General features: G+C 46.4%; 2 protein-coding genes across 4 annotated transcripts in view; one reads left to right on the top strand and one right to left on the bottom strand.

Annotated features, from left to right (window-relative positions):
• LOC137305639 (transportin-3-like) overlaps positions 1 to 7,235 on the top strand; it is a 48,890-nt gene extending 41,655 nt beyond the window's left edge. The window contains exon 24 of one of the 2 annotated variants that reach the window (XM_067974525.1): positions 4,499 to 7,235. The gene's annotated coding sequence lies outside the window, so the exon portion shown is untranslated. Of the gene's footprint in view, positions 1 to 517; positions 3,403 to 4,498 lie in introns of those variants that run through there. The other variant, XM_067974526.1, reaches the window with a different exon arrangement.
• On the bottom strand, positions 6,957 to 18,850 carry LOC137305640 (ras-related and estrogen-regulated growth inhibitor-like). Of its 2 annotated transcripts, XM_067974527.1 has the most exons (4): positions 18,355 to 18,849; positions 17,181 to 17,237; positions 14,468 to 14,541; positions 6,957 to 9,103 (listed from the first exon to the last, which is right to left on the bottom strand). In XM_067974527.1, the coding sequence occupies exons 1-4, from the start codon at positions 18,461 to 18,463 to the stop codon at positions 8,624 to 8,626; spliced, it is 720 nt and encodes a 239-aa protein (XP_067830628.1). In that variant the 5' UTR covers positions 18,464 to 18,849; the 3' UTR covers positions 6,957 to 8,623. The 2 variants fall into 2 exon arrangements, with proteins under 2 accessions (XP_067830628.1, XP_067830629.1); XM_067974528.1 differs by lacking the exon at positions 17,181 to 17,237 and having other exon boundaries at positions 18,355 to 18,850.
• Positions 18,851 to 20,563: the final 1,713 nt, after the last annotated feature.

The following is a 20,563-nucleotide window of genomic DNA, read 5'->3' on the forward strand; positions in this document are numbered from 1 at the left end:
ATCTTTCTCCCTTAATGTGTCAGGGCGTGACCGTGCTCTGCCTCTTTTACTGCCCTATCCTCCTTAGCGCGTGAGCTCCAACGGCAGGGAGTGTGGTGTTGGAATCCCAGCATCACTCTGGCTGCAACCAGCCATGGCATTTCTGCTGTGTGGCCAACTGACTCGGTCCTTTCACGTGGCCCTAGCCGACGGGGCTACCCCCTGGAGAGCCAGGCAGCCTGTCCCTCCCCTGGGCCAAGCCTTCTCTGCCAAGTTGCTTGTTTTCTTTGCTTTTCGGCGATGACTTGCAGAAGGGAAGCGGCAGATGGAGGGTCCTTGTTCCCCTGGGTCACTTTGGGTGGAGAGCAACACTGTTCCGCACCAGTGCCTCGACCACTTTAAATTCCCGAGTAAACTTGCTGCCTTCCTGTCTCCTAACTCGTACAGCAGTTAACGATGTCTGGGTACAAACAAGTGGCGGCATCCAGGGAGCTTACTAAATATTAACTTTAGAAATTGTCGGTTGTTTTTCTGGTAGGTTGAAACCACATGCAGAAGTACAAAGGTCGCCGGAGGAGAAACGCCACCCAATCTGAGCTCAAATTGCAGGCTGTCTCGTTTTATTATGGAGGGGGGTAGGAGAGATCAGCAGATAATCTCCCTTTGTTTGATAACGCACAAATCAACGGCAGCTGTGAACTCCCCGCAGAGTGTCACAGGCGCCCCAGTGATGTATGTGGGCAAATCCACAGCTTGGTGTGACTCCAGGCCACGTAGACGAGGAGAATCCCACTTCACGCTCTAGGTCTGTGCCCAGTCAGCTGATCTCGGCAGGAGAGGTGGTCGGGATGCTATAAATTGAATTTAGCGCCTTTGAGCTAGGGAGGGGGAAAATCAGTTCCCGTGTCCGCGTCTGTCCGTCCGTCCCAATCCAAGGTTGAAAGTGTCATTATTAAAATTGCGACTCCCCCTTCCCATGTCACCGGGTGAGTCATCACTTTCCCACTTAGGGTTCATCCTGTGAAGAATTTCAGTCAAACCATTTTTTTTCAAAAAATGTACTTTATTCATAAAATTTGTAGCAAAACATACAATACAGTTGTCATATCACATTCCAAATGTACACAATACAGATTATACAATTTGCAGGTTACATCAAGTGCAGTTCAATGAACACATTGGACGTAATTACAGTTCATGACACTCTGGGGTATCTCATTGCATTCTACTCAATACAGATTATTGATTACAGATTCATTACAGGTACATTTCAGATTCATTACAGGTGCATTACAGCAATTTGAATTTTACATTCTGCCCGGGGGGGGGGGGTTTCCCTGATTGCAGCCCCTCGGTATACAATGGCGGGAAGGTTCTAAATGGTTGCCTTTCCCCACAGAGCCTCTGCGGCGGCCTCACCTAGCTTTAGTGTGCCCCTGAGCACATAGTCCTGGACCTTGGAATATGCCAGTCTGCAACACTCGGTCGAGGACAGCTCCGTGCACTGGAAGACCAGCAGGTTTCGGGCAGACCAAAGGGCGTCTTTCACCGAGTTAATGGTCTTCCAGCAGCAGTTGATGTCTGTCTCGGTGTGCGTCCCCGGGAACAGCCCGTAGAGCACAGAGTCCTGAAAAGCAGCAACATTTTGTAACTACGATTTGAGCTGCACATTAGGATCTTGAACTTCAGATGTGACCCGTTCAATGTCACCTTTAACGGGTGGCGTCACCATTTTTTTTTGTGCGATGTCGCTCAAACCAATAAAAAGCGGAGGTGTGGACTTTTCACGGGATGTGATGGATCTGGTGTTAACTTTCTCACTTCGTTTGATGGGTGCCTAGGACTTTGCCCAAACGGCCATTCTTCTTTTATGAGCTAAGTGTCGGCAAGCTGTTCAACTGTGGAGCTATCAGAGCCCACCCTGATCCTGTTCCCACCTAATGCCTTCACATGCATGCACTTTCCAGCAAAGGTCAGGAGCAGGGACGCTGGCGATTTCCCCCCCCCCCACCCCATCCTAACCCAATGTTGGCCAGTTGTAGTTCCCCCTCCCCCACCGACTGAAACGGCACCCTCGTTGAAGTCAACTAACTGAGCACAGACTGAATCTCAAATCTGGGACCTTCTGCTTGGTATAACTCAATTACACACTGCTTTTTACCAACCAAGCTATCAGGGAAACTGTGGGTAACACTTGAAAACACAGAACTCTTTCCCTCCCCCTGCCGCAGTGATTCCCTGTGAACATCTGCTACGTTAGGTTATTGATTAATGAGGCTGAACGGAGAGGCAGAGCAGCCCTCTGCTCCATGCTGTGCAGAAATACACCATCAGCAGCTAGTCAATCATTAATAAGCTGCTGTCTGATCCGTGTACATTTTCTAGATGTGGAAAAGGAAGCTCTCGGCTAATGGTACCTTTGCCCAGTCCCATTATTCCTCAGCCCACGTACACTGAGGAACAGACGGGCGATGCCTGTCCCTCAACCCTGGATTCTGTTCCCTTTGTTTCTAATTCTCCACAAGTGGCAAACGTGTCTTCCACTTCAAGAAGTAGAAAATTTATTGAAAAGCACCAATTTGGGCACAAACACTACTACTAGTGACGCCTGTTCATATCCCAATTAGTAAACTCTGTTTTCTACTACTATAGTAGCTAAAATGATACCAAGCAATTGTGATTTATGTCCATGGCAAAATATATCGCAGTCCTGCTCGACTCTGACTAACATTGCAGGAAGGTCACGTTGTTTGAGGTGCGTCTGCATTCTAGGGCAGGGATGTCCAACCTGTGGGGCCTCTGAACCCTTGTAATGAGGCCGTTGGGGCCCAGGCAACTCCGCCCTATCGAGCTTATTTCTTCTTCGTTGGTTTGACCTGTGTGAGCTTAGTGGGCCTGAAGGTTTGGAAAGGGCAGGTTTTTTTTCCTCTTTAACGCTGTTGCCTCATTAGTGGATAAATCCTAAATCGAAACGTCAAGATCTGTTAGTGTCAGCAACATGAGAGATCTGCAAATTTAATGAGAACAAGGATTCAAACTGTGTGGCTCCCTGGTATGCATCTATACAATCCACCAACACAAACTTGGACACCCCTGTTCCAGGTGATTGAGTCAATAATCACTCCCCACCAGCAGCAGAAACAAAGACTTGTTTCGATGTCAAGTGACGGAAAGAGAGGATTTTGACTGGGATTTGAATTTGCTGTCGGAGAAAAGACAACGCAGATTACTGATTATCAGCCGTAGCACTGGGCTGCTGAGAATCTTAATTGGTTGGGTCTGGAGTAAAGATCTGGGTATTGAAGAAGGGCTGGCCATCAGGATCGGGAGGGGGTAAGAAAGTCCGGCTGAAAGTGGGGAGCAGTAAAGAAGGCCTGGGGCTACCAGGGTGGGGTTGGTAAAGGGATGACAATGGGGTGATAAAAGTCTGCCCATAATGGGTGAGGAGGGTAACATTTGCAATGGCTGGGGGTGTAGGGGTTTGGTTTGGAGAGGGGGGTGGTGAAAGGTTTTCGGGAGTGTTGGTACAGAGCTGGCAGCAGAGTTGGGCTGGTCAAGGATAGTTTGCCACCGAGGATAGGGAGTGGTGGGGGAGATGTGAGAGTGCTGAGCTCCACAGGCAAGACTCCCTATCAGGTCAGGTGACAACATCCTATACAGGGTAGCCCCAGATTGCCTGTGGTCATCAAACTCCAGGGTAAGCAGTTGGAACATGGAGGGGGTTGTTGATGGTGAGGAAATATATATTTTTAGTCACTAACTTGTTTAATACCTAATCTCCACACTAATAATATGATAAATTGTGGGTATGTAGTACTTCCTGTGCAGTGTATATTCTCAGGGCTGTTCAGAGTTGCTTGTGATAGTCCTGAAATTGGTCTGCGTACAGTGAACGTGTCTCTGATGCCAGCACAAGATCTGTTCCAAAAATGTCCTTTTAATTTACTTGACCCATTTCAGACTGGGACTGGCTTTAGTGGGATGCACGTTGCTATATCCTGCTTTTGCCTGATTGACGTTAGCAATGACTCCAATGTTTGTTTATTTACTGGTTTAATTGAATAATATATGTTGTGATGGCCAAATCCTTGTTCATCCACCAGAAAGCAACTGTGGTACACCGTATGTGTCCTACAAGAGCTTTGTGTTGAGGTCAGCGGTCATGTGTGGTGTAGCACCAAGAAAGAAATTACAGTATGTAGCTCCCAATGGCTGGTGGGATCAAGCACCAGCGGGTGTAGCACTTTGCTGCACACATCCCTGGTCCCTGCTGAATTAGCTATTCTCAGCTGGGGCGGCAGTGGAACAATTGGCCTCAGTGCCCCTGGGTTAGGGAGGGGAGAACAACCAGCAAAGATTCCCACCCCTGGCCGATATCCAGAGAGGCCACTTGGGGGTGCTATCTGTTGAGCCGTACCTCAGTCAGCATCTTCAGGAGAGGGGCAAAGAAAGTTGGAGTGGGTTGGAGGAAAATACACCAACCGCTGATTTATTTTGTGTTTTTTTTTCCCCCCCTCAGTTTTGTACAAAGTCCCTCTCCAGGACAGAGACACGTCGTTAGAGAGAGGAATAAATTGGTCGGCGCTCAGTAAACAACAGAAGAGAGAGAGAACAAACAGCAGCGTGTATTTTCCACCTTCCTTGCAGAGTGGATTCCACAAGGGCTTGTCCAGACAGGGGAAGGGGGACAGATCTGATCCACACATGCTGGCTTCAGCAGTGGATGGGTGGGGTCTTGTATGTTTCCAGCCAGACCAATTCACCAAATGGAATTGTTCATTCAGTCGCACCCTGTTTTAATTCTGAAATCTGAAACTTGGACACAGCCACTCTCCAAGGTGGAGATTTCTTGATGTAGTGTTGGGTTTCACCGCAAATGGCCGGGGCAGAGAGGGGTATTCTGGATAAACTGCACAGTATTCACTTAAAGAAACCTCAAAATATGTCGAGTTAAAATAAGGTGCGATTTGTATTATAAAATTCACTGACAAGTTGCAGAAGGAGGATAGTGGTGGGGAGGGGAAAGTATTTTAAATGTAAATACTGTCTCCCTTTCCCCCCCTCCCCTCCATCGATCTGTCAAAAAGTGAAGTAATTGTTTCCCACCTCGACTCTCCACCATGTTGGGTCTCTTGTACCATTGTTGGTAGTTATGGGTTTCTGTCGGGAAGGCAGGAGATTGCTGTTTGGGGCTGGCCTTTGTGCTCATCCAGAGATGCATAGTCTGATTAAACTACTTCTGGCCAAAACATGCATGCTACTAACTTCCCAGCTTGGGCAGCTCTAGGTCGGCTCAGTTGGTAGCACTCTCGTCACTTAAGTCAGAGGGTCGTGGGTTCAAGCCCCACTCCAGGACTTGAATGCATAACCCACACTGATAGTCCAGTACTGAGGGAGTGCTGCATTGTTGGAGGTGCTGCCTTTCAGGTGAAACACCATATTGAGGTGGGCATTAAAGATCCCATAACAATATTCAAAGATCAGGAACGTCTCCGATGATGAGGCCGATATTCCTCAAATACAATCATCAAAAAACATAAACTGATTGTTCGCCCCATGTGCTGTCTGTGGAACTTTAATGAGCAAAATGGCTGCTGCATTTGGCTACATAAGTGATTGAATTACTTTGAAATACATTGTATGTGAAGTGTTCTGGATCCTTTGAGAGCTGTACCAAGATGCTGTCCAAGTTTGTTCCTTTTGTCCAAGCTCCCTAGTGGAGCTGCTCCCTGATTTATCGTAACCATCACTATGATACAAGAGGGGACCCAACCTGGTGGGAATTCAATAACAAAAATATCTCTTGCAAAGTACAGTAGGGATTATTTATGCTGAACCCACTGCCCTCCTCCTCCTCTTCCAACTTCCAGACATCATTCTCCTGAATTGAGAGGGCACATAATTATTTAAGAACTGTGTCATTGAGATTCTGTTACTGTCTATCACAAGTACAGAACATGCAACAGGCACTGATTGCAATGTAAACTGGCGACTTTAAATTTATTTTTTTAAAAGCTCAAAACCACCTCTTTACCCCGGTGAAGGTTTCTGCCGATAACCATCTTGAACACGTGTGTGGACGTATCAGTCGTGATATAAACTGTGGTGACCAGCGGTATTGTTGGGAGGGGCGGGGTGGGGGGCAGGGGGCCAAATGGTGAGGGTAGTGATTAAATTATAGTGAACGCTGCCTTCAGATGAGTAGTGGGAGGGATCTTTTTATATAGCTCTAATGCTGGCTGAAATCTGCGTTATTTTGAGGGCTGCGTTTTGTCCTGTCTCTGTGCAGGTGATCTTTCATGGCAGTTCTGCCGTAGTAATTTGCCATTGGTGGTGCCTGCACAGTACTCCTGGTGCTGGCACTCGACAGGGTAAAGGATGCAGCAGGTCCTGGGCTTGAATTTATTTTAGACCCTGTCACCAAAGCCAGAGCAGAACATGGGCTTCCAAACCCTGTTGGAAGACCAAAAGGCCCACGCCTGAGTCAGCAGCACCAAATGGGCAGAGCAGTGCTCAGGCACCCACATGAAGGCCATTCTACCAGCAGCACATCAGCCACGAGTGCAGCATAGCACGAGTTTCACAGCTGTCAACAGGTACTGCCCATTATTACTGCAGCAGTGAACGAACACAACCTTGACTCAAGGGCGCTGACCATTCCCAACAGGGAATGCAAGGCAGTGGTCCTGCTCCTCTGGGTGAGATTAAAACAGTCGGCGATTGTAGTTTGATGACAGGGGTCTGAAGATGCATCCGCAGTAAAATCCTACGCTGGTTTTTGGGGGACCAGGCTGGGCTGGGAGGCCACTTTTCAGGTGCCCGGTCACAGTGTGGCAGCACGATGGCACTTTTTCATTCCGTCACTGGAAGCTGGCAAGTGTAGGCAGATATTCCAAATGGTGCCTGCACTGGGTAGTTGAATACACTGTTGGGTTCGCCGAATGGTGCCCAATCTGGGAGAAAGTAACACAAGCTGGTGACGGGTTTTAAGAGGTTTTTTTTTTAATAACTGGTTTGAAACAAATTCAGAACAACTTCTATTTTTTCAGTTTTGCAGCAGTTTAAAAAGTAAATGTATAAACAAATAAATGACTTGTTCTTGGTGTACTGTGCAGTCCTTTCATATGCGAGTTAATTTAAACACTTGTGTCTGGCTGTCTGATTCGTATGAATCATTTTGTCTGTGTTTAGTGGTGGTACAGACTTGGTGTGTGCCAGTGTACAGAATTGTTTTTATATTAAATTTTGAAAAAATGTGTACGTCTGGGTTTTTAATTTGTTTTTAATCCAAAAATATTTTTTCCCTATTGTAGTTTGGAGAATTCCCCCTCCCCTTGACTGGAAAAATCATTTGTATCTCTTAATGGGACATGGCCTCCCAACTCTTTGGGTAACTTTTATCTGTCAATAAGTTTTGCTCTTTTTTCCCCCTCTCCCAATGTAATTAACCCTTAATGGACATGCCCCTTTCTTTCTCATGTCTTCCTCACCCCAGCCAAATGAGTAACTTTTATATCTGGCAGTGGGCACCCCCTCAGCCTGGCAGTGTGAGCAGTTCTGTATCTGTTAATGGGCTGTGTGTAATTTATACCCATTAATGGGCCTTTTCTCCCTCTATCCCCCTTTTGTATATGATGTATTTGGGAATTATGTTGTAACGGTTTCCATGTGGATTACCTGAAGGTATGGCGAACTCCGGTACGTAACTACATATGGAGAACTACATGGAAGTGACAACACAAATACACCATTCAGTCCAATCAGTTCGTGCCCTCGTTTTCCTTCACATGAGCAAATTATGCCAGCAGTCCCTTCCCTTTCTAACTTTACCATTATGGGAAGAGGTCACTTGCTTCTCTCATTGTTGGTTCTGCTGATGACTTATTAAAATTTATTGATCTAATTTGTGGGCCAGCCCCAGGAAAAGAATGACCACGAAAGCTGCCGATTGGCATAAAAACCCAACTGCTTCACTCGTGCCCTTTAGGGAAGAGAACCTGCTGTCCAGCCGGTGGGGGCGCATGACTCCTTCCTCCAAGCCGGCGGGGCATGTGCCCGACCCCCCCCCCCCTCTCAGTCAGCACGGCGAGAAATATTTTAATTGCTTCCTGAATGTTAAGGTAGTTCAACAGACTTGGGCCAGAGTCATCACCCTGTTCTCTTTATTTTCAATTTTTAAAAAAAAACCTCAGTCCATATTGGGCTTTTACAAGTTCACTGTGTAGCATAGTGCTGAGGGTTACCAGCGAGTGCAGTATTGAGTCAGCCTGATGGTTTAACACCGCTTCCAAAAGACAGATTGTTTTACTGAGGCCCCGTTTGCACCCTCAGGTGGACGTAAAGGATCCCACTGCCGCTATTTTGAAGAAGAGCAGTGGAGTTCTTCCCCGGTGTCCTGGCCAATGTTTATCCCTCAACCAACACCTCAAACAGGTTATCTGGTCATTATCACATTGCTGTTTGCGGGACCTTGCTGTGCGCAAAGTGGCTGCTGTATTTCCTACATTACAATAGCGACTGCACTTCAAAAAGTACTTCATGGGCTGTAAAGCGCTTTGGGATGTCCTGAGGTTGGGAAAGGCGCTATATAAATGCAAGTTTTTCTTTTCAATAGTCGATCCACAAGATTCAACACTGCAAAAAGTTAATCGGTTAAGAAATCCTTGACCGAACTCAAGCTGAAACTCCGCGTGGACAAGCTCGTGGTGGCGGTTGAGGGGATTCTGGGTATTTTGTCCATCAGTTTGGAGGAGACTTTCCTCCGGAAGGCCGACAGCGCTCCGCTGGTTGCAATCTCCCGGTAAAGCAGATTGAAGACGACCGCCGTCTCCTCGTAGCTGTCCCTGGCCGAAATCTCGAAGAAAGGGCACTTCAGCGCCTGGGCGATGCCGTCTCCCTCCTCCGTGGTCACCATCCGGTCGTACTGGAGGTCCTTCTTGTTGGCGACGAGCAGCACCGGGGGCGGAGCGTCACTGTGACCACGCTTCAAGCCAGAGTGGACGTGGTTGATGAGGAACCGGAGTCGGAGCACCTCGTCAAAGCTGCACCTGTCCGTCACGGAGTAGGCGATAATGAAGCCTTCGGCCCACTTGATCTTTTCTTCGATTAACATTGCGTCTTCTTCCTTTACAAAAAAAAACCCCAAGAGTTATTCCTTTTATTTGCTTGTGTTGAGACTTCTCTCTATGCCATTTCCTGACTGAGAAATGCAGCCCAAGAGACCTGCTCATTGTCCCACACGCTCCAGCCTGAGGGGAAACTGTATCTGTAACCAGCCTTATTCAGGGTTCAAAGGGCCCCTCAGAAACTCGGGATTCTCACAAGCCCTTCGTTTACTCTAATACAAAATATATCAAAGTAAATGGGTAATGGTTGTCCAATTCTGGGCACCACACTTTAGGAAGGTTGCTCAAGGCCTTGGAGGAGGTGCAGAGGAGATTGACTAGAAGCCAGGAGAGACTAGCGAAGCTGGGTTTGTTCTCCTTCGAGCAGAGAAGGTTAGGGGGAGAATTACTGGAGAGGTTCAAAATCATGAAGGGTTTTGATAGAGTAAATAAGGAGAAACTGTTTCTACAGGGTCGTTAACCAGAGGACAAGATTTAAGGTAATTGGCAAAAGAACCGGAGGCGAGATGAGGAAATAAAAATTTATGCAGGAAGTTATTATGATCTGGAAGGCACTGTCTGAAAGGGCAGTGGAAGCAGATGCAGTAGTAACTTTCAAAAGGGAATTGGATAAATACTTGAAGGGGAGAAAATTACAGGGCTATGGGGAAAGAGCAGGAGAGTGGGACTAATTGGATAGCTCTTTCAAAAAGCAGGCACAGGCATGATGGGCTGAATGGCCTCCTGTGCTGTAAGATTCTATGATTCTATGAAATGTTTGTACTCCAGTCCTCCAAGAATATGAACCCTTCCTTCCTGCACCAGTAACATTGACCTTCCTGGTTTTCCTTTCCTTAACATGTCTAGGAAATGTGGCACAGGAAGCAGTCCAGAGTTCCCACCCTTGAGGTCTTGCTTTTCATTCGAGTTCTTAACTCCCTATGCAAGACCTCAAAAGTACTGCTATCTGTGTCACTGGTTCCAATGTGGACCACGACTTTTGACTGCTCCCCCTCCCTTCACTGAAGTTTCTCCACCTGTTCGATTGTGCCCTTTACGTGATACCAAGGAGACAACAAACCATTCGAGACTCCCGGTCCCAACTGCAAAAAAGAATCTCCCATCACTGCTGCAATCCTATTCTTGTAGTCTACCTGCCTTTCACCCTTGGGTATTCCCTTGCTCCATGGTGCAATGCTCTTCAGGACCACCCTCAATTGAGTCGCTGTCACGGTCCACCTTGTATCTGTCCAACATTTAAGTATCGCACTATTCGAAGAAGGGCAGGAGAGTTCTCCCCGGTGTCCTGGCCAATATTTATCCTTCGACTAAAATCACTAAAGCAGAATATCAGATCATTATCACATCGCTGTTTGTGGGATCTTGCTGTGTGCAAATTGGCTGCTGTGCTTCCTACATTACAACAGTGACTACACTTCAAAAGTACTTCATTGGCTGCAAAAGTTTGTTATTTCACCCTTCCAGCCCAGAACCTGCCTCCGCTCCAGACCTGGTCCCGATTTAACCTCTAAGCCTCTTGAATAACAACAACTTGCATTTATATATTTAATGCAGTAAAACATCCCAAGGCGCTTCACAGGAGCGTTATCAGACAAAATTAAAGACATCATTACCTCTGTGGAAGATTTACTTGTATTATTTTCTTATACAAAATAAATACAAATTAATCTCCTGTGATGAATTCTGCCCCTAAACTGATTTGTGGGGCACCCCACTGTTTATATACTTCCAATCTGAAAACTATCCATTAACCATTACTGCTTTTTGTCTCTTAGCCAACTTCCTATCCATACTGCCACATTCCCTTTAATACATGTGCCTTAATTTACCAACAGGCCTCCAATGTAGGCAGCACTTTATCAAATGCCTTTTGAAAATTCATAGACACAATCTCTACTTCATTTCCTTAATCGATAAACTCCATTACTCCCTTAAAGAACGCTATTAAATTTGTCAGACACAACACAACTTGCCTTTTAAAAATCATGCTGGCTCTTCTTAACTTACATAGGTCTTTGCTAGTGAGCATTCATTTTATCCCATATTATGGTCCCAGAAGCTTACCCACTGGTCACTAGTTATCTAGTTTATCCCTTTCTCCCTCGAGCGGAGGTGTTGAATTTGGCAACACCCCAGCCCTGTACCAGAACTTCCCTATTCAAAGATCTCAGAAAGATCGTGGACTGGGAGCTCCGTCATTTCTTTAAGGCCAGGTGCCTTTTATCACTTGGAGTTCCACCAGCTTTTTCAACACTACTTCCTTATCTATAATTATTCTATCTGATTGCTGCTCCTTCTGCTTTTGTACCCTTTCATCCCAAAGCACACTCTTCAGAAGCCTGAGGCAAAATACTCAGTTAGTATCTCTGCCATTCATTCATTCTCCCTGAGACTTTTTCTTTTTGTCTCTAATCGGCCCTAATGTTTAACTATCTTTTTTAACTTCTTATGTGTTTAGAAAATCCTTGATTATTTCCCTTTGTTCCCTGCCGACTTTCTTCATACCTCCTCTTAGCCTTTCTAATCTGTTTTGCTTCCCTGTTACATTTTCTATTCTCTGCTTGATTTTCTTCACAGCAGCTTGCATTTATATAGCGCCTTTAAGGTAGCAAAACGCCCCAAGGCGCTTCACAGGAGCGTAATCAGACAAAGATTGACACCAAGCCAAAGAAGGAGACATTAGGATGGACGACCAAAAACTTGGTCAAAGAGAGAGGTTTTAAGGAATGTCTTAAAGGAGGGGAGAGAGGCGGAGAGGTTTAAGGAGTTTACTATAATTAAAGAACTTTCACGACCTCAGGATGACCCAAAGCACTTTACAATGAAGTACTTTTTTTGAAGTGTAGTCAATGTGGTAGAGAAATGCAGCAGCCAATTTGCGCACAGCAAGGTTCCTCAAACAGCAATGCGATAATGACCAGATCATCTGTGTTAGTGATGTTGGTTGAGGGATAAATATTGGTCCTAAATTTAATCACATGCCTCTTTTAAGTCTCATTTTAAATCATTCAAGGAACTGCACCTTTTGCTGTACCTCCTTTTATTTCTTGGAGGAATATGTCTCATTTGTACACTAATCATCTCCACTAACTTATCGGCCAATTTCTTTCCAGTTTATCTCGGCCAAGTCTCTTTTTATCTTGCTGAAATTAGCATCTTCCCAACCAAGTGCCGTTATCTTTGATTGTCCCCCCACCTCCTTTTCAGTTGCAGTATTAAACCTAATTGTTTTCTACATGTTCCCTTATCCTTACATTACCTCCACCAGGTCCCCCTCTCAGTTTCTTCTGTTAAAAATTGAATCGCTCAATTTTCTCGAATCTTTCTATTGATTCAGTCTCTCAACACGAGGAATCGTCCTTTTGGCTCGTCTCTGTTACGCTCCTAGAACTGGAATCGTCCCCTTTGCGTCTCAGTGATCAGGACCGGATACAATACTCAAGATACGATAAAAACTTGATACAGAATATTTAAGTGCTTCTAGAATCACTTCAGTCTGATCGTCATTTGGGTGAGTGTTGGGGTTTAGATATGAATAAGTCCCAGTAAGAAATGATAAACCTGGTAAGTGTATACAACTGTCCTTGGTCAGAAGGTCGTGGGTTCAAGTCCCATCCCAGTTTTGAGCACAAAATCTAGGCTGATTCTCCAGTGCAGTACTGAGGGAACGCAGCACTGTCGGAGGTGCCGTCTTTCAGATGAGACGTTAAACTGAGGCCCCACCTGCCCTCTCAGGTGGATGTAAAAGATCCCACGGCCACTATTTCGAAGAAGAGCAGGGGAGTTCTACCCGGTTTTCTGGCCAATATTTTCTTCACAGCAGCTTGCATTTATATAGCGCCTTTAAGGTAGCAAAACGCCCCAAGGCGCTTCACAGGAGCGTAATCAGACAAAGATTGACACCAAGCCAAAGAAGGAGACATTAGGATGGACGACCAAAAACTTGGTCAAAGAGAGAGGTTTTAAGGAATGTCTTAAAGGAGGGGAGAGAGGCGGAGAGGTTTAAGGAGTTTACTATAATTAAAGAACTTTCACGACCTCAGGATGACCCAAAGCACTTTACAATGAAGTACTTTTTTTGAAGTGTAGTCAATGTGGTAGAGAAATGCAGCAGCCAATTTGCGCACAGCAAGGTTCCTCAAACAGCAATGCGATAATGACCAGATCATCTGTGTTAGTGATGTTGGTTGAGGGATAAATATTGGTCCTAAATTTAATCACATGCCTCTTTTAAGTCTCATTTTAAATCATTCAAGGAACTGCACCTTTTGCTGTACCTCCTTTTATTTCTTGGAGGAATATGTCTCATTTGTACACTAATCATCTCCACTAACTTATCGGCCAATTTCTTTCCAGTTTATCTCGGCCAAGTCTCTTTTTATCTTGCTGAAATTAGCATCTTCCCAACCAAGTGCCGTTATCTTTGATTGTCCCCCCACCTCCTTTTCAGTTGCAGTATTAAACCTAATTGTTTTCTACATGTTCCCTTATCCTTACATTACCTCCACCAGGTCCCCCTCTCAGTTTCTTCTGTTAAAAATTGAATCGCTCAATTTTCTCGAATCTTTCTATTGATTCAGTCTCTCAACACGAGGAATCGTCCTTTTGGCTCGTCTCTGTTACGCTCCTAGAACTGGAATCGTCCCCTTTGCGTCTCAGTGATCAGGACCGGATACAATACTCAAGATACGATAAAAACTTGATACAGAATATTTAAGTGCTTCTAGAATCACTTCAGTCTGATCGTCATTTGGGTGAGTGTTGGGGTTTAGATATGAATAAGTCCCAGTAAGAAATGATAAACCTGGTAAGTGTATACAACTGTCCTTGGTCAGAAGGTCGTGGGTTCAAGTCCCATCCCAGTTTTGAGCACAAAATCTAGGCTGATTCTCCAGTGCAGTACTGAGGGAACGCAGCACTGTCGGAGGTGCCGTCTTTCAGATGAGACGTTAAACTGAGGCCCCACCTGCCCTCTCAGGTGGATGTAAAAGATCCCACGGCCACTATTTCGAAGAAGAGCAGGGGAGTTCTACCCGGTTTTCTGGCCAATATTTATCCCCAACATCACTGAAGAACAGATTATCTGGTCATTAACTCATTGCTGTTTGTGGGATCTTGCTGTGCGCAAATTGCCTGCTGCATTTCCCACATTACAACAGTGACTACACTTCAAAAAGACAAGTACTTGATTGGCTGTAAAGCGCTTTGGGACGTCCCCAGGTCGTGAAAGGCGCTATATAAATGCAAGTCTTTCCTTTTTGTAGTATCTCTCTGCCCACCAATCGGTGACTTCTCGTCTAACTCCCGTTTCTGTTTCAAGTGACACTCACTCATAACGACCTCCCACAGTCTGATTGTGTTACCTGTCCCGCAGTATCGAGAATTTCAAACTGCACGCATTCACCATCCACTGAGGACACGTGTCTGTATATTGTTTCTGTGAACAAGGGGAAACAATGAATACAGGTTAATCAATAACTGCTGGGTATTCCGATTTCCATCACTCCACGATTGGCGGCCGTGCCTTCAGCTGCCTAGGCCCTAAGCTCTGGAACTCCCTCCCTAAACCTCTCCGCCTCTCTCTCCTCCTTTACGACGCTGCTTAAAATCTACCTCTTTGACCAAGCTTTTGGTCACCTGTCCTAATATCTCCTTATGTGGCTCAGTGTCAAACTTTGCCTGATTACACTCCTGTGAAGCGCCTTGGGACATTTTACATTTTAAAGGCGCTATATAAATGCAAGTTGTTGTTGTTGGTGCAGGAGAGCTGATAAACGGCCAAATACTGAGATGGGGGCGTCGGGTGTGCTGTATCACTTTATATGTCATTGCCCACAGCCAGGCTCATGACTCACAGTTCTGACGAAAGGTCATCGACTTGAAATGTTAACTCTATTTTTTCTCCACAGATGCTGCCTGACTTGCTGAGTATTCCCAGCGTTTTCTATTTTTATTTCAGATTTCCAGTATTATGCTTTTGGTTTACTAAGTACTCGCCATTGTTTGTGGGTCACTCCTGACTGTTGTGCTACTTTTCACTCCTGACTGTTGTGCTACTTTTCACTCCTGTCTGTGAAGGCGAAGCTTTATCAGGTCTCATCATGTAGGTGAGATATTGTAGCTGTCAATCTCTTGTCCCTCGCATGCTAGTACAGGCTATGCACGGGACCGAGACATTCCGGCTGTTATCAGTCCGTTTCACAGAGATAGACGCACAGTGCATATCGGTGAGACATTCTGGCTAATGGCAGTCTTGCATAGTGATGCAGAAAGCCCAATTAGGCAAGATGCTCCAAGCATTATACATCTCAACAAATACACAGAGAGGCATCAACACATACATACCGACCAATGAATGTGATAACATAAAAAGGACACAGCTTTGCAGCAGACACACACAGAGGCCCCGATTTTTTTTTATTATTCGTTCATGGGATGTGGGCGTTGCTGGCAAGGCCGGCATTTATTGCCCCTCCCAAAAGCCCTTGAGAAGGTGGTGGTGAGCCGCCTTCTTGAACCGCTGCAGTCCGTGTGGTGACGGTTCTCCCACAGTGCTGTTAGGAAGGGAATTCCAGGATTTTGACCCAGCGACGATGAAGGAATGGCGATATATTTCCAAGTCGGGATGGTGTGCGATTTGGAGGGGAACGTGCAGGTGGTGTTGTTCCCATGTGCCTGCTGCTCTTGTCCTTCTAGGTGGTAGAGGTCACGGGTTTGGGAGGTGCTGTCAAAGAAGCCTTGGTGAGTTGCTGCAGTGCATCCTGTGGATGGTGCACACTGCAGCCACAGTGCGCCGGTGGTGAAGGGAGTGAACGTTAAGGGTGGTGGATGGGGTGCCAATCAAGCGGGCTGCTTTGTCCTGGATAGTGTCGAGCTTCTTGAGTGTTGTTGGAGCTGCACTCATCCAGGCAAGTGGAGAGTATTCCATCACACTCCTGACTTGTGCCTTGTAAAGGATTTTAACACCCCCACCTGGCGGAAACCAGGCCGGGGGGGGGCAGTTAAAATGAGGCCAGTCACTTACCCCTTCTGATCCTGCTGCCTTCCCGTCTAGTCCCGATCTTATCCTGACTCTTTTGAGCAGCTGAGCAGGACACCCGCAGGAAGAAAGGAAGCAGGGGTCCTACTTTAAATATGCAGATTGGGGCTCGATGATGTCATTTGGACCCGACTGCAATTTTAGTCGGAGCCGGGGGGAGCAGTGACAGTTTCTCCTTCAGGCCACACCTGTCGGGAGGGGGGGCCATGGGCCAGAAGAGGCCCAGGAAGGTAAGTTTAAAATCGAAAATAATTTTAGGTTTCCTTGTGGGCCAGGAGGAGTAGGAGTCCCTCTCAAGGAAGCCTTGGGCCTCTATCCCCTCTCCCCCCAAGGTTATGGCTAGAAATCCCCCCTAGAGTTGCCAACTCTCCAGGATTGTCCTGGAGTCTCCAGGAATTAAAGATTAATCACCAGGACACTGCTGCGAGCAATACCCGGGAGAAAAGTCATAGGGGGCATTTATAAAAATCGTTTTTTTTTCATTCTCTTTGAGCACTTTTCTTTATTAATTATAAAAGTATTGTAGAAGGGGAAGAAAAGGCTGTTTGACTGAAAGTCAAGATTCATCCAATCGGGTAACGGAGAGTCTGTTCGCGTTCTAATTGGTTGTGGGAAGGCAGGGTGCCGCGAGGATGGACCAATGGTGGGAGTATGTGGGTGGGGCAATTAAAGGTACAAAGTCATGTGATGAAACCTCCTGGAATACGTCCAACCAGAGTTGGCAACTCGACCCCCCCCCCTCCCGTCCCCCCTCCTCACGCCCTGCCCTCCCCTCTCCCCTCCACCTCCCTTCCCTCCTCATCCCTCCACCGCCTCTCGCCCGCCAGCTGTGTTCGGGCAGGAAAATTTATTCAAAAGAGGCCCGGCCGTTAAGATCCGGCCCGGACTCCCCGGATGCGCCGCCCGCTTTGGGGGATCGCGCGCTCCGTTCCCGTCACCGCCCCGCCCCTCCCCTTTAAAATCGGGGCCTACAGTCTCGAACGCTCACCAGGGGCGGCGCGAACGGTCTCATCCGAAACGATGGTGCGCACACTCACCCAAGGTCGGATCGTACTCTCCGATGAATCTCTTTGTAATGAAGCGGACAGTGATTGCTGGAAAAGAAAGGGGGTCAGAGTTAGACGGGCGGAGAAGGTGCAGGCTGACGTCGCCCTGTCGGCACGAGGGTTGCCAACTCTGATTGGATGTATTCCTGGAGGTTTCATCACATGGCCTCCAATTCTGGCCTCTTGCCCATCCCCGATTTTCATCGCTCCACCATTGGCGGCCGTGCCTTCAGCTCCCTAAGCTCTGGAATTCCCTCCCTAAACCTCTCCACCTCTCTCTCCTCCTTTAAGATGCTCCTTAAAACCTAGCTCTTTGACCAAGCTTTTGGCACCACTCCTATTGTCTCCTTTTGTGGCACGGTGTCAATTTTTGTCTGATTTCGCTCCTGTGAAGCGCCTTGGGGACGTTTTACAATGTCAAAGGCGCTATATAAATGCAAGTTGTTATTGTTGAACGGTTTGAAGCAGCCAGCTCCTGTGCTATTGGTTACTGCCCAAAACCCCCACTCGCCCGCCCCCGTCCCCCTTAATAAAACTACACACGGGCTCTTCCCACTTTACACTGCGTCCCTGAAAAGAAATGTTTGCGAAGGCTTCGAAGCAAGTTGACTGCCTGATTTTTTTTCCCTCTTAGATCTAAAACTAGCAACGAGGAAATAAATCATTAAAAAATAAATCTGAGATGGGAAAGTGAAAACTTCGGAGTAAGATTTCAATCTTTCCCAAAGCCAGAGAACAGACAAGATTAGCATGGTTTAGAGAGCAGGTGTTCCAATGTTTGCTTGGCTGCTGATGAAAACTTTAATAACTAACCTCTCCTCTCTGAAAGACCAGAAAAATGAACTGGGTAGAGGGAAAAGGGGGATAAAAAGACTGAAAGCAAACCTAAAAATATCCGATGGGAGAGGCGAGGAATTGCTAGCAAAAATAACATTTGCGAACGATTTGATACTTAATATCCTGCTGTATAAACAGGAACTCTGTAAAGTTTAAACAGCGGGTAACCCTTACCCTGCTGAATAAACAAGAAATCTATACAGTTAAACAGCGAGTAATCCTTGCCCCTCCTGAATAAATGGGAACTCTCTACAGTTACTATGTGGAATATGCTGAAACAGCTCTGGATAATATTAGTGTAAAGTTCTCTAGGTGAATGAAACCTTACCAGTTTTGCCCACAGCACCTTGCCCCAGAATGGCCACTCTCACAGTCCTGCACCCAGCCAGGTGCTGAGTTCTCTTCAGAGGACGAGGCAACTGAAAGTTGGACGTCATGTTGTATTTTCAGCTCAAATTTCCAGCCAGGTTCTCAACCAGAAATGACATCTTGAGTCTTGTAGGAGTCTCAGGAACTCGGGTCCACGCTCTGCTTGCATTCCAGCCTCTATCCTTGTGTTTAAAAAAACTTAAAAGGCAGGAGAATCTTATTTCCACCCACTGCAAGTGAGTTTTTTTTTTGTCGAGCAGGAACAGCGGTTCCTGGAGGGACTGTTTTCGAGTCGCAGTCTCTTTGATCCTGGGTGTTTATTGAGAGTTCCAGCACGTCTGCTCCTCTCTCCCCGGGAGATGTGATGCCAAATACTTGGACCAAACACCTTACAATCAGTTCCACTCTATTTCCACTCTTGACGCATGTTGATTGCTGCTTCTAGAGAGCTCCCTTGGGTCCTACTGCTTGCCTGGTACTTGCTGTAGTTCAGTGGCCACTCAAGTGCATATATCCAAAACCGGACAGGAGCTTTGAATATGGGTGGGAACTTGGCTTAAGTAGGCTTGTTTGTTTTGCTGATGACATTTTTACTGGAAACCTTAATAGGGAGTGGGACTAATTGGATTGCTCTTTCTAGCACAAGCACGATGGGCCGAATGGCCTGTATTTGTGCTTTATCATTCTATGATTCCAAAACTGGACCAGTGCAACTTTAAGCATACATTAGGTAAGAGCTTACACTAATGCACACAAAGGTTTGTACACTGCATGTCCAAGAGCTCACACTGAGATGCATACGCTGTACAGTTGTGTTTTACCTAGGTGTATACTGTACATGTACAAGAGCTGAGACTGAGGTATTTTTTATTCTGTGAACCTGCAGTGACTTACCTATGCCTGAAATGTACTGATTGTCGGTGAGTGCAGTAATGAGCCACTGAGCAGGAACTAGGCCCATAGTGGAATAGAACTGCCTCTCTCTGAAGTCCAGTTTGTCAAGGCATCAGCCGTGGCTCTGTGGGTGGCCCTCTTGCCTCTGAGTCAGAAGGAAGCCCCACCCCAGAGACTTGAGTACAAAATCTAGGCTGACACTCCAGTGCAGTACTGAGGGAGAGCTGCACTGTCAGAGGTGCCGTCTTTTGGATGAGATGTTAAACCGAGGCCTCGCCTGCCCTCTCAGGTGGACATAAAAGATCCCATGGCACTATTCGAAGAAGAGTAGGGGAGTTCTCCCTGGTGTCCTGACCAATATTTATCCCTCAACCAACATCATGTGTCTCATTGCTGCTTGTGGGATCTTGCTGTGCGCAAATTGGCTGCCGCGTTTCCCACATTACAACAGTGACTACACTTAATTGGTTGTAAAACGCTTTGGGACATCCTGAGGTCATGAAAGGCGCTATATAAATGCAAGTTCTTTCTTTCTTGATGGGCATGGGGAGAAAGGATTGGATTTAGCAGCCTGAAGTTACACACAAGAACAGAACCTCTCAAAAAAACTGTGTTTAACACCCAAAGAGTGGCCGCAGAGAATGCACAGAGGAATGGACTAATACCAGCCCAGCTTTAGGACTCTGTATGGGATTATTCGCTTTACAGCAGAGAAGGTTAAAGGGAGAACTAATAGAGGTGTTCAAAATAATGAGGGGTTTTGATAAAGAGAAATTGTTTCCACTGGCAGGAGGGTCGGTAACCAGAGGGCACAGATTTAAGATAATTGGCAAAAGAACCAGAGGGGAGATATGAGGAGAAATCATTTACGCAGCGAGTTGTTATGATCTGGAATGCGCTGCCTGAGAGGGTGGTGGAAGCAGATTCAATAGTAACTTTCGAAAGGGAATTGGCTAAATACTTGAAGAGGAAAAATTTGCAGGGCTAATGGGAAACAACAGGGGGGTGGGACTAATTGGATCGCTCTTTCAAAGAGACACGACGGGCCGAATGGCCTCCTTCTGTGCTGCATGAGTCGATGTCTGGTACCTTCTTAGGTTTGAGGAGGCAAGTGTCTGCGATAAGACTGGCTTTAGGACCCAGGGGGGGAGGTTTGTGAACGCAGGAAAATGCCCCAGTTGTGACATTCCTTTTTAACATTCTGTTACATTCCCCATTAGTGTCCAAGGAAAGGGATCCGACCCCAGAGAATAAAGAAACTATTTATTCACAAA

This window comes from Heptranchias perlo, chromosome 40, assembly GCF_035084215.1.
Source record: "Heptranchias perlo isolate sHepPer1 chromosome 40, sHepPer1.hap1, whole genome shotgun sequence".
Classification (NCBI taxonomy): domain Eukaryota; kingdom Metazoa; phylum Chordata; class Chondrichthyes; order Hexanchiformes; family Hexanchidae; genus Heptranchias; species Heptranchias perlo.